Here is a 13,042-nt window from a genome sequence, read left to right on the forward strand (position 1 = left end):
TGCAAGACTGTTAGAGCAACTGAGTGTCTGCCTCCTCGCCACTCGACTCTCTTTTCTGTCTTTCTTGGGAATTTATGTCACAAAACCCACCCTGAATCATGTAATCCCTCTAAGTCCATCTGTTACTATAGTGCCCCCTCTCTTCCTACATCTGTTTTCAGTGGCCATTCCTTCCCAACATTCACACACCTTCATCATCAGCTAAACTTCATCTGCATCACAACTTTGTCTTATACTTGATATTTACTCGATATTAATTGTAAAGCTAAGAGATGGGATGAAAGTCTTAACCAACTTATTCCCATGAATGGGCTTTTCCCCCTTTTTTTTCTCCTAATCAGCACTAGAGCTGTGCAAAGTCAAATCCTGTGCCCACTAAGTTAAGTGTTTATTTTTGGGTGCGAAATGTGATGCCTGGAAAAAAACATACAAAACAAAACCAACAACAACAAAAAACAAGATCTTTATATAGTCACGATCATTTATTTACAATGTATATGTACATAAAAAACTTAGAGAAAACAATGGCAAAGAAGCAAAAACGACATTTTGTGCAAACTTGGAGGTTGGATTTAAGACGAGGAGATCCAAAATTGAGATGTAGTAAGAAATTAACCCCAGGCTTGAGATTTACAGTAATGTAGAACCAGCTTGCCATCACTGCCAAAACACTGAAAGAAAGACATAAAATACATTTTGATTAGATATTAGTCTGTCAAGGCATGAGAGCTGTGGGACCTTGAACTGTCCTCTAAATTCTGAACTTTGAGGTCTTTGCTGTCACTTATCAAGACATTAATCAGTGGCCAAGGACCCTGGCACACGTGGACCATCCCTCTTACTGCCCCCTCTGCTGGTCAGTGCTCCATATGACCCATCTACTGATACGGGCTGGATCCACAAGTCTGCCTGTTACTCGTGGTACTAATTTAATCTGTCATAAAAAAACTAGTAGACTTCCTGGTCAAACCCTAAAAAGACCAAAGTTCATTTTTTAGAACATAAGCATATATACAGTATATCTCCTATAATAAGGGGGAGGAGGTAATATTATGACTGGCTCAGTGATGCATATTTTAAGGCAAAAAAACAATCCCAGATAAATGGACTGTCAATGCTAACAAGTGTTAATAATCTTGAAAATGTCATATGTGTAATACCTGAGAGGGCACGGTACATTTGCCACACACTATATAAACAGGCGAGGTTCAATCACCAATCAGCAAAAAGAATATGTGATTGTATAATAATAAATGGAGATATTATGCTTATGATAGCTTTTAGTGAATACATGTTTGTTTTTGTCCAGAATAAATAAAAAAAACATCGATCTGTGTGTGCCAGTGTTTTGTTTGTTTTGATCATGGCAATGACTGTGCAATACTTTGTTCAGGATTTGGAGCTGTGCACATTACTTTTTACTTTTCACTACATTTGCAACAAGATTTTTTAAAAAAATGCTTAAATATATAGAATCATTTTGATCAGTACTGCAGCAAATCTTTTTTTTTTTTTTTAATGAGTATTTTGTGTATACACGTGTGTGACTATGTTGCCATATCATTTGTGAACAATGCTTCAAGTTTGTGTGACACAATAATCTGAACATAAAGGTACACTTACGAGCTTCTTTTTTTGGAGGCAGATGGCATTTTGAGTAGATAATGAATATCAAAAAGACAAATTTGGGTAGTGTACACCCGCTGTTTTTCCTGCTTAAAACAATCATTGCTAAAATACATTACATCTGCATTTTTTACTGATGAAAATTAGCAATAAATACAGAAATGAATAAACTTGTTTATATGCACTCACGTCAAAGAGAACTCCTACGTCTTGATCTGGTGACGGAGCAAAAGACTGATTAACATAGATGAGCTGAAAGACAAAAACAGATGCAGTTATATTTTATAACCTGAAAGAGAAAAGAGCAGAAAAAACCTCTCTAAGCCTCGTAGACATGATTTGGGAATTGGACTTACCAGTTGTTCATTGGCATCAAACTTGAGGAAGCGAGCGATGAACTGAGCAAGAGACTGTACCGTCCTCCCTCTGTCCACTGCCCATTTCTTTGTTTTCATTATTGGAGTGTCTCCCACTGCTTTCAAAAGCACATCAACTATAAAAAAGGACAGAAAGAAAATGTGAAACCCCTCCACCGAGACTGGTCCAGGCAACTCTCAACTTGAATGATTCAGGTTAATTTCTGAAAAAAATCCCATTTAAATCCATTGATTCAGCAATGCACTGTAGCGTAATTCAACTACGCTACAGTGGAAACACAGAAACAAACAGGGCCCTACTTTGGAATCAGACAGAAAACTGCAGACTTACATGCTTTTATAATGGTCCTTCAATTATGTGTATGGATGCTGTAAAAGATTTGTGCGGAGGTTTATGCACAATTTGTTATAGTGCAATTCTTTTTGTGTCAAATTGTGTCCCTTTTCATTACTCATTTCGGATATCTATTTTCAAAATGTTGATTTCCTTGTTGCTCTATGTATTGATTTATTCTCAAATGTTGTGGAGTTTTCTATGTATTTGGATCTTGGGAACAACAGTCATTAACTGGATTTCCATATAAGCATTTGCATTAAAAATGCATAACGATAAGTGTGCTCAATTTTTTGTTATTACAAGCATCAAGATTTCCTTTTGTCAAAAACTGTTTAATGCTTTAACTGCATATAAGTGTCTTTCCATTCTCCATCCATTTATATTACAATTTTAAAATCAAAGCTTTTAAATGAAAGACTGGGTAGAAAAGGTAATAAGATTCACTTAAGGGCTGCAGCAATTAGTTGATTAGTTGCCAACTGTTAAATTAATTTACTATTTAATAATCAATTATTCATTTAGATTATTTCTTTATAACAAAAAAACCTAAATTCTCTTATTTTAGTTTCTCAAATGTGAATATTTTCTAGTTTCTTTAGTCTTCTGTGATAGTAAACTGAATGTCTTTGGGTGGTGCACTGTTGGTCAAGACAAAGAAAGACATTTGAGGACATCAGCTTTTGTTTATGGAAATAATTATCAACATTTTCTGACATTTTACAGACCAAACAATTAATCTTTTGATTGAAAAAGTAATCACAAGACTAATCAATGGTGATAATAATTGTTAGTTGCAGCCTATTTCATTTAACCTATTTATTCTTATGAGGTTATAAAATCTGAATAAATACAAATATTTTTTTCACAGGGATTAATTTATATTTTTATTATGCTTATACTTATGCTGCTCAGACCTCATGTCCAAGTCGGAGCTACAGTTTACGTTCACAATTGCTGAAGTTAAGTTAAATAACTGTGTAAGATTATGTTGTTTATGATGTTAACACTGACTTGAGTATGTAAAAACAAACATAAATGTAACTTAGTAGACTAATGACTAATGGTTGTTGATAATACACACATTTAATAATTTAAAAAGTCATTTGGCAGAGTTGCAACAATTACATACAATAAATTCAAGTATAAGTAAGTTTACGTATATTTAGCAGTTTTAAGCAAACTTATGGACATTTTAAAAAGTGACACTTAAAACTGGACAGTTTAAGGCTAACTGGAGTTTGCTAGCTTTAATAAATGATCCTCATAAACGAGCCGAGTTGTTGATTTAATAGCGTATAGAGACATGCAGCCTCTCTGTAAAGTATTTATAAGAGCAAAGAGATGATAGTTAGCCTTCATAAACATTAGCTTTAGCTTTAGCTCTTCCTCAAACCAGCAGTGTTAAAAAGCTGCATTCTTATTGGTCAAACAGGAAAATGCAGCCATCCTATTGGCTTAAATCACTGTCAATCACTGTCTTTACGTTACACCCGGAATTGTTTCCTATAGCATTAGCGACAGTCATCGAAAACAGATAGCTATTACTCGCTAACTGAGAACTAATTTCGATATTTTACATTTTCATACTTTTTTTCTTCTCTTCGGTCGTCGTCGAGTCGTCTGGCGGAGACTGTGACTCCTCTTTTGGCGTTTCAGTTGGAGACTCTGCGTTGTCAGACATCTTCATGCGCTCTGGATTCCGCCCATCTGAGCTAGCGAGGCTCCTATTGACTCACAGAAACGTCAATCCGTGGAGACGTAATTCTATTGGTCAGTGCACTTCTGGTGTTGTCCCAGAGACACCCCTGTACTTGTGTGTTCTTCGTTACATACAAGGTTAGATACTATTATTTTATCTTTGACCTATATTAATTTTAATATGATTTCAGATAACCGTCCACTTGGTTAGGCTTGTGATAATTCTTAACCAAATGCCCAATGTGTATCGCAGTCTTCTCTTTCACCTGCAAGTAAAATATGTACATTTTCTATTGGTTTCCAGCTGGTGGCGTCACATGAAAATTAAACTTTAACCTCACAGTTAAAGATTTCTACAGTCACCCACTACTCCTGCGCACAGTCACAACAGTAAGTCAACGTTTAAGTACCTGTAAGGGACCTTTGGTTGCAGCATTTACAGATGGCGCTCAAATGTAAGTTTGTGTATTAATATTTCTATCTTCTGTAGTGTAATCACAGTGAAACACCTTGAAGGAAATATGTTATGTACAAGGAAGAAAACTTTCTTGAAGTGCACGCAGAGTTTCTGAGTTTCTTTGACAAAGCTACAGTTCACCATTACGGCACCCGTATGAACACTAAAATAAGTTTTCCTTGTGGATTTTGCCACCATCACTTACATTGCAAGTGCTAATGGCCAGTATGAGGAATGATGACAAGTAAAACCTGTTTCAGTGTTCATTTGGGCACCTGACTGTTTTTAAGACACACTAGAAAAATGTGAACCTGTCATTTAATGGTGGAACAAAACATGTTGCATCAATAAATGTATCTGAACAATTTTTCTTTTTCATTTCTGCATTCTTGCTCTTGAAGTGGCAAACATTGGCAGGCTCTCCACCAAAGGTTCAGTGCTCCTGCTGTGTGACATGCAAGAGAAGTTTCGACCCAACATCTTTCAGTTCGATAACATTGTCAGCAATGCAGCCAGGTTGCTCCAGGTTAGAAAATATCAGTTATACCAGCTATCAGCCTTACACATTGGTTTGTAAATCCATTGTTACTTGAATTGATATGAATACCTCTGAGAAAAAACGTGCCTGCTCTCTCCTCCTGCTCATAGGCCAGTCGTATTCTGGGAATCCCCCCCATCTTGACGGAGCAGTACCCTAAAGGCTTGGGACCCACAGTACCTGAGCTGGGAGCAGGGGACCTGACTGCTCATGCTAAAACCTCATTCACCATGATGATAGAGCAGGTGGAGAAGGAGCTGCAGACCTTGGAGAACCCCAAACAGTTCATACTTTGTGGAATAGAGGCCCACGCTTGTATTGCAGTAAGACATGACTCCTCTGCACCACTGAAGAGAACATACAGATGATTGAAAGCTCCTTGCCTTATAAGAAAGCTCTTTCATTGTATTAATATAAGTATGTGATATACGTTTCTACCCTGATGAGTAACAGAGCCTCCACAGTCTTAGTATGATGAGTTTGGTGTAAATGCTTCATCCATCTTACCTCTGTTCCTTGTGTGTTTCTCAGTGTACAGCATATGACCTGCTTGAAAAGGGAATGGAGGTTCATATTGTGGCTGATGCCGTCTCATCTAGAAGGTAGCTGTGCATTGATTTTTGTTATACAGCATTGTCACCACCGGCAATAAGTTGAATACTATGCACATTTACTGGTTTATATTTTTAATATTGGATTCTACTGTAATATTTTTGCATGATTTACTGTTCAAAAAACTCTTCATTTTTCCTATACTGGCCCTTTATGCAGCCCCTCAGCTCAGCCTCTGTCTCAAACAGGTCATTTTAGCTCCTGTCTCTTTAAGGCCCCCAAAAGAGCTGCACCTCGGCAGACATTTCAGAGGCTATCTAAGCAACCGGTGGTAGATTTAAATGTCAACTTGTCAGATACATCTGTGCATGTTTTAGTTGAAATCCCATGCAAAATATGGTAGTGGACAGCACAAACACCATACGGAAAAACCTCAGCAACAACCTTAGCAAAAAAGCGGCATAGCGGACGGCACTTTATGGTCATGCTAAACAAGCTCACATCTGGTAGAAAAAAACGTTGTAAACAAAGTGGCTGACGCCCTAGCTTTTGACTAGCAGGGAGCATTTCTACAAGCGTCAACCTCATGTTTTGGAATTTTGACCATGTTCAACATCAACAGTTTGGCAACTGTAGATGAGTGTGTTGCGACAGACTTTTGTGCTTCCCTCCACAGCCAGACAGACCGTTTGTTTGCTTTGTCCCGACTGAAGCAAAGTGGAGCTTTTCTCACAACCACAGAGGCTGTTCTGCTGCAGCTGGTCCAAGACGCCAAACATCCCAACTTCAAGGAGGTGCTTACTGTCGCTCCTCTCTGTTTGTTTGTTTGTTTGTTTGTTTAGATAAGTCATATATATAACGATTCGTATATAACGTTCGTTATATGCATTGGTATCTATTGAATGACTAATGGAAGAAGGGTTGGTGTTATAAGCAAATGCTTCAGCCTACACCTTTTTCCTTTTGGAAACTGCTTTATTTATTTATAAATATCTGTTTTTTTTTGTTTTTCCCTATTGGCTTGTCAGTACTTCCATTGGAGATGAAGGAAAAAGAACAAGGACATATGATTGTTTGCTTTTTTTGTACATGTGTGTTTGAGTTTGGTGATCAAAATAAACTAAACTAAAATATAGGTAACCTGACAGGATACTACAAAGGAAAACACATTTTGTATGTCACTGAAGTGAGAGGGCTGCCAGAATATACTGTTATGACTGACACTGTGGACCGGCTGCAGATTACTTTGTATCAGGGTGCAGTGAAGCAGCAATTGATTTAATATTGAGTATACTGCCAACTTAAATATTGTAAAAGACAAACATTCTGTATGTTCTTTCTACTTTATTTCCAGATCCAGAAGCTTATGATCCACCCGTCCCCCGACACCGGCCTCCTCGCCTTCTTCAGCGCTCTGTAGGGAGATCCACATCTGTTATCCTGTTCTATACATACTGTATAGAGTCTCACTGCTACAATAAAGTCATGCTGCTACTTTAAATCTGACTGTGCTGTTATGTATATGTATCTGTATCATACTCTCATACTTCGTCATGGGTCAAAAACATATAATTTGTTCCTCTTCCCTGATACCATGATAGGCCCACAGGTGCAGAAACTTCCACTTCAAACAGTGAGAAACTAAAGAGGTGGGACCTGTTCACAGAGGCGGGTGCAAAGAGTGATGTCACCAAGGGGGAGGAGTGGATGGCGTCATACAGACAGAAAGGGAAGGGATAGGAGAGAGGGAGGGAGAGAGAAAAAGGAAGCTCCGATAAGTTTTTATGTATTTCTCCACGAAGTTATACAAACCAAAGGTATGATTGGAGGCCTTGTGGGAATCAACATGCTAAAGAGAGAGATCTGAAGAGGAGGACGAAAAGCTAGTTTGTCAGCAGTTGTGCACAACTGATGACCACATAAAATATTAACACTTTTTAAAGGCCTTGGGCCTCGAGTAGCTGTAGAAAGGTAAGCAAGTCACTCTTCTTCCTCAGAAATAAGAAAGTGTAGGGGGCATTGGCACATTCAAATGCTTACATATTCATGGAATGTCTTTTCTTGTGTCTTCTTGTGTCTGAACCAGCTGGTTTATAATTGACACTGGCTGGAAGTACAGAAACAGAACGGTTAACAGTTTTACATTACAGAACGAGGACAACCTATTATTGCATTTTTCAGTGTTTACAATTCACAGTGATTTAAGTAAAGAGTAAATAAAAACTAACAATCTGGTGCTTCCTGATCTGATGCCCCAGATCCTGGACAGAGAGAAAGAGAGATAATGTCCTCTGACTTGGACTCCAGTCTCACCAGCATAGACTGGCTGCCTCAGCTGGGAATCAGCAGCCTGCGTTCGGGTAAAGAGAGAGGAGGAGGAGGGGAAAGGGACAAGAAGAAAGACAGAGGGAGGGAGAGGGGAGACTTCATACCCCTTGTGCCGGACCCCTCCCCATCTAACTGTAAAGGGAAACCCCCTCACAGCTACGCCACTCTCATTGCCATGGCAATAGCAGCTGCACCTGAGAGGAAGTTGAGTCTGAATGACATCTACACTTGGATCAGTGACACCTTTCCTTATTACAGCCGAGCAGGCCGTGGATGGAAGGTAAGCTTGAATAGTATTAAGTATGAAGTATGAGTGATTTTAATATTATTTGCATCACCAACCAGTGGAGAAAGAGTGCTATTGTCTTATTGGCTGATTTATATCATCATATAACTTTCTGTCATTAACAGAACTCCATTCGGCATAATCTGTCCCTTAATAAATGCTTCAGGAAAGTCCCTCGGCCGCAGAATGACCCTGGCAAGGTGAAAATGTTTATTTTACGTTACGCTGATATAAGCATATAATTACTATAGAGTTTACATAATGTGAGATGGACAGATTTTTCCTTAAATGCATGTAACGCTGAAACCCTGATGTACTGTATATTTAGGGTTCTTATTGGACAATGGACGGACCTGCTGAGGTCAGTCAAGTGAGGGCACCCAAACGTCCCTATCCAGAGGAGGAACAAGAGAGGCTGGATGTATGTCACACACTCACTCGTTACCATCAAACCTACAATGTCAAAATGCCAAACAGTAGAACAGTAGTACTGTAAACAAACTACACAAAGTGCTTTAACTGAAGCTTTATTTCCATCCTGATAGATCTCAGAATATAGACTTTTTTGTACTTTTTACTTCACTAAATTGACCTGACAATGGTGATTCCTAATTACATGTACCACTTTTACTAGAGATGCAAGAATGCATTTTATCCTTAGTACTTATTTCACCTTGAAAAAGGTCAGTTCACCCAAATTCTAAAAAAGGCTTTCAGGTCACCCAGATCTGTGCTGTTGTACTGCAGTCTGGTTTAAAGGATCTGTTAACCCAAATTACAAAAAAAGGAAACCCAAAACAAAACACATTCTATCATTTACCTCTAGTGGTAGTTCTGGTTTTATTTGTCCTGGTTTTCAGGTACATAGTATACAGTATCTGTCTCTGAGACTGGGACACGGGATTGGAGTTTTATTTGTAGCATTCACAGCATTGCAAAGTTATAATAATGATAAAAAATCAACACCAACTTTTGTTCAAAGAAATAATGTCTCCACTATCATGTATAATCCACATAATACACTCTCAAAAAATAGTTAAAATAGTTCCAATAAAACATGGTAGCATGATGTGGGGGATATTTGCCATTCGTCGTCATTGATTTGGAACATGAAATCTCAGAAATGAGTATCTCAAAAAACTGGAAAAACAAACAAAAGCTGCATCTCAAATCTGTATGTCTGAAAAGATGTTTGTAATTATTAGAGTGAACTGACCCTTTAATGCAAGCTTTTTCAAAGGTGTTTGTACATTTGTTATTGCTGCTTTTACCTAGACAATTATTTCATTAGTTTTTCCAACTTTGCCCTCTTACAGGTTCCACAAGTACCAGACAGAGGACCCTCCCCTCATCACCGACAACCACCCTCCCATCCAGACCACCAGCTTCTTCACACGGAGCCTCTGGGTGCCATCCAGCAACAATCTCCCCATCCTGCCTCCCTTTCTCCTCCGCCATGCAAGGTGAAGACACCCCCCCCCCCCCCCCCCCCCCCCCCCCCCCACCTTAGTTTTATGAGCATTTTTAAAAAACAGCATCTCATATAACATCCTGTCTTTTCTCTTCACAGCAACAGTCCCCCTACATGCCATCTCCCGTCTCCAGTCTCCCTGTCCTCCATCCATCTGTCTCTCCTTCAGCGGGATTCCCACCTGCTGCCCCCATGTCATCCATCAACTCATTCCCTCCTTCACATCCACCTGGACCTGTTTATTCCATCCCTGCTGTCTCTGCTACACCTCTGCCTGCTCTCAATATATCCACAGCATCTCAAGCGCCTTCTTATTCTGATGCCACTCTGTCCTTTCCTGCTAATTCAAGGCCCGAATCTGTTTCCACTTTCTCTGGCGTTTCCATCTCTGTGCCAGTGCCTGTTTGCGCTGTGTCGGGACACACTCACCCCTCTGTATCTGTTGCCCTTCCCTCTGTAGCCCCTTCATCTGTTGCTGCCCCTCCTGCTGTCTGTATAAACGCCCCTGTTGATCCCCCGCTACGTTTCACCTTCGATGAGATGAACTTGCCAGACTTGTACGCATCTTTCAAGTCTCTATTTAAGACTTTGCGAGAGAGAGGGGGCTCACAGTGTAAGTACTGAGTGGATTTAAAGGACGGGTTCAGTTTTTCAAGTCTGTCTTAAAACAACAGTCAGGGACCCAAATGAACACTGAAACTCACTATAATCATTCCTCCTGTTTTATAAAGACATTTCTTTCTAATGCACTTACAATGTAAGTGATGGGGGTCAAAATCCACAAGCCTTCTCCTGTGCAAAAATGTATTTAAAAGTTTATCTAAAGCTAATATAAAGCTTCAGTTTTCCAAATGACTCAAATCAAGTAGATATATTTCAATGTTAGTCTTTTTAGTGCCAAAGAGGGAATTTGATGCAATTTATTTGTCTAATTCATATAGCTGAAGCTTTGTATTAGCTTCAGATAAACTTTTAACTACGTTTATCAAAAAAACAAGGATTACCATCACTTACATTGAACGGTCAGTATAAACAGGAGGGATGATCACAGTGAGGAAAACTTGTTTCACTGTTTATTTGGGCACCTGACTTTTGTAAGAAGATAGACCTGAAAAAAGTGTGAACTCTTCCTTTGAGTGTTTTTTTCTATGTGCATTAAATACACTCGTAGATACAAACATGTTAAATGAGTAACATCTTTTCTCACTAGCTGATGTTGCTCCCCTGGCTGTGCCGAGCACCGACATTACTCCACTTCACACTCCAACTCTGCTGCCATTGTCTCCTCATCCTGTACCTGCTCCACCTGCAGCTGCACCACCTCCACCTGCACTACCTGCAGCTGCACCACCTCCACCTGCACTACCTGCAGCTGCACCACCTCCACCTGCACTACCTGCAAGTGCACACCCTCCTGACACAGACCGCCTTCCACCATACAGTAAGCTTCACATTATCTTCTCATGAACAAAAATGCTTGTATTGTATTCAAACCATATTATATATGTGTGTGTGTGTGTATATGTATGTATGTTTTTATATATATATATATATATATATATATATATATATATATATATATATATATATATATATATATATATATACACATATATATACACATATATATACATACATATATATATATAATAACAGGAAATGTTAAATGTAAAATCCAACGGCTTCCTCCTTCTCACACCAGCGCTGCCAGCTGACTGGTTCAGTAGTCCAGACTCATTGAAGGAGAGCTTCCGCATCGCCAGCAATCTAGACTGGGCAAACATAGACCTCACTGGTCATCCAGGTCTGTGCTGTTTACCACAGTCTTGTTTAAAGGGTCAGTTCGCCTAAATGACAAAAAACAACCAAAATCTTCTTAGTCACCTTTAGGGATAATTTTGGTTTTATCTGCTGAAGTTTTGAAATATTTGTCACTTGATTTCACATTGGAAGTGAACAGACTTTCATTTGTGGTTCCCAGAACTTTGAGAAATTATGTTAAAGAAATTCAGTAGCAATGTTCAGAGCATTGTGTAAACAGAAAATGAATTGGCAACTATTTTGATAATAAATATATAATTATTATATGAAATAAATCAGAATTAATCTCAGAAAGAGACATCTCATTACTTAGTTGAAGAACCCCCAAACTGTCTGCAGATGAGTGTAAAATACATGTTTAGTCATTTAGGTGAACTGACCCTTTAAGATGTTTGTCTTTTGCATCTACTATAACATTGCCTAGTAACATTTTACCAACCAGAGTGTATACTTGATGGCAGCTAATGATTAATCTGTATTTTCTTCATTTATTAAGGGCTTTTGCTCTCATGATAACTTGTTTCTAAAAGCCCAGAGCATTATGGACAGAAAAGCTTAATGCATTTATCTGCCAGCCTTTAAACACTTCCCCTCTTTTCTGTTTCCAGACCTGCTGGAGAGCATGCGTCAGGCAGAGCTCTGCGACTGGGCACTTGACCCGGCACTCTTTACGTCCCTCTGTGATTCCCTGAACCGCTTCTTCACTCAGAAAGGCATGATTAATTCAGGGAATAACTCCCCGCTGGCCCTCGGCGTGCCTCACTCCTTACAGGTCCCACCATTCCCCTCTAATCCCCCTCCTACTCTGGCCAGCCTCACCCACCCCTCACCCCTCCCCTACTCTCCTATGGTACCCCCCGCCAATGGAGCACAGATGCCCCGGAGGGCTCTACACATGCAGGGACACGGCCTTCAGAGACCCCAACTGACACAGCCCGCAAGCACAGCCGGTAAGTGACTCAGTGGTATCCTACAGTAGTTTGTGAAGGCTTCTTGAGTTCCTGAGCAGTTCTCAGTAAAGCAGAAGTTATTTTTTAAAAGCAAGAAATCCCTTTACTGTTCCCCCACTTCCTTTTAGCTGTACACTGAACTTGTCCATGTTTCTCTTTGTGTCCCAGCTGGGATCCAGCCTCAGACTATGGCACCGCGACACCGTCCCCCCTTAAAAAATCTCCACAGCAACAGTGAGGAGATCCAGGACGACTTTGACTGGGATTCTCTACTCGCCTGACACCTCTCGCTGTCTGTTGAGGAGAAAAGACAGCAGGAACTTTTCAGAGAAATGTGACTCTTCACAGCCGTCTACACTAAACTCTATGGAGAGGCTGCCTCACTGTTGTGTATCTTAAAGTTTGGGATCAAGTTTGTCACATATGACTGAAAGTTGTATTTTCTTCATTCAATCTCATATGCTGTAATCGCTTTTGTTTTGCTTATATTCTGCAGGTAATTGGCAGGGTGCTGTGTTAGATTACAGATTTATGTTCACAAAACAAAATAAAAAATGTAAATTTATTCATCACATTATCATTCTCAGTAAAGATTTCATAT

At 39.4% G+C, this 13,042-nt stretch overlaps 3 protein-coding genes across 4 annotated transcripts in view; 2 read left to right on the forward strand and 1 right to left on the reverse strand.

Moving 5' to 3' along the window:
* Positions 1–13,015, forward strand: part of foxj2 (forkhead box J2) — a 321,604-nt gene extending 308,589 nt beyond the window's left edge. Inside the window, exons 2-11 of the mRNA XM_062421782.1 lie at positions 7,473–7,556; positions 7,844–8,193; positions 8,325–8,399; positions 8,528–8,620; positions 9,516–9,662; positions 9,770–10,283; positions 10,881–11,111; positions 11,373–11,474; positions 12,100–12,441; positions 12,610–13,015. Coding sequence (XP_062277766.1) covers positions 7,870–8,193; positions 8,325–8,399; positions 8,528–8,620; positions 9,516–9,662; positions 9,770–10,283; positions 10,881–11,111; positions 11,373–11,474; positions 12,100–12,441; positions 12,610–12,722 — 1,941 coding nt within the window. The 5' untranslated portion in view covers positions 7,473–7,556; positions 7,844–7,869 and the 3' untranslated portion in view covers positions 12,723–13,015. The remainder of the gene's footprint in view (positions 1–7,472; positions 7,557–7,843; positions 8,194–8,324; positions 8,400–8,527; positions 8,621–9,515; positions 9,663–9,769; positions 10,284–10,880; positions 11,112–11,372; positions 11,475–12,099; positions 12,442–12,609) is intronic.
* atg12 (ATG12 autophagy related 12 homolog (S. cerevisiae)) lies at positions 470–4,158 on the reverse strand. Its single transcript, XM_062421901.1, has 4 exons — positions 3,928–4,158; positions 1,983–2,119; positions 1,816–1,878; positions 470–671 (listed from the first exon to the last, which is right to left on the reverse strand). The coding sequence occupies exons 1-4, from the start codon at positions 4,025–4,027 to the stop codon at positions 612–614; spliced, it is 360 nt and encodes a 119-aa protein (XP_062277885.1). The 5' UTR covers positions 4,028–4,158; the 3' UTR covers positions 470–611.
* isoc2 (isochorismatase domain containing 2) lies at positions 4,142–7,086 on the forward strand. Of its 2 annotated transcripts, XM_062421887.1 has the most exons (7): positions 4,142–4,176; positions 4,343–4,428; positions 4,897–5,021; positions 5,144–5,356; positions 5,565–5,635; positions 6,262–6,379; positions 6,940–7,086. In XM_062421887.1, coding segments are annotated over exons 2-7 (594 nt in total). In that variant the 5' UTR covers positions 4,142–4,176; positions 4,343–4,427; the 3' UTR covers positions 7,006–7,086. The 2 variants fall into 2 exon arrangements, with proteins under 2 accessions (XP_062277871.1, XP_062277870.1); XM_062421886.1 differs by lacking the exon at positions 4,142–4,176 and having other exon boundaries at positions 4,343–4,493.
* Positions 13,016–13,042: the final 27 nt, after the last annotated feature.

Source organism: Scomber scombrus, chromosome 7 (genome assembly GCF_963691925.1).
Source record: "Scomber scombrus chromosome 7, fScoSco1.1, whole genome shotgun sequence".
In the NCBI taxonomy this organism is placed as follows: domain Eukaryota; kingdom Metazoa; phylum Chordata; class Actinopteri; order Scombriformes; family Scombridae; genus Scomber; species Scomber scombrus.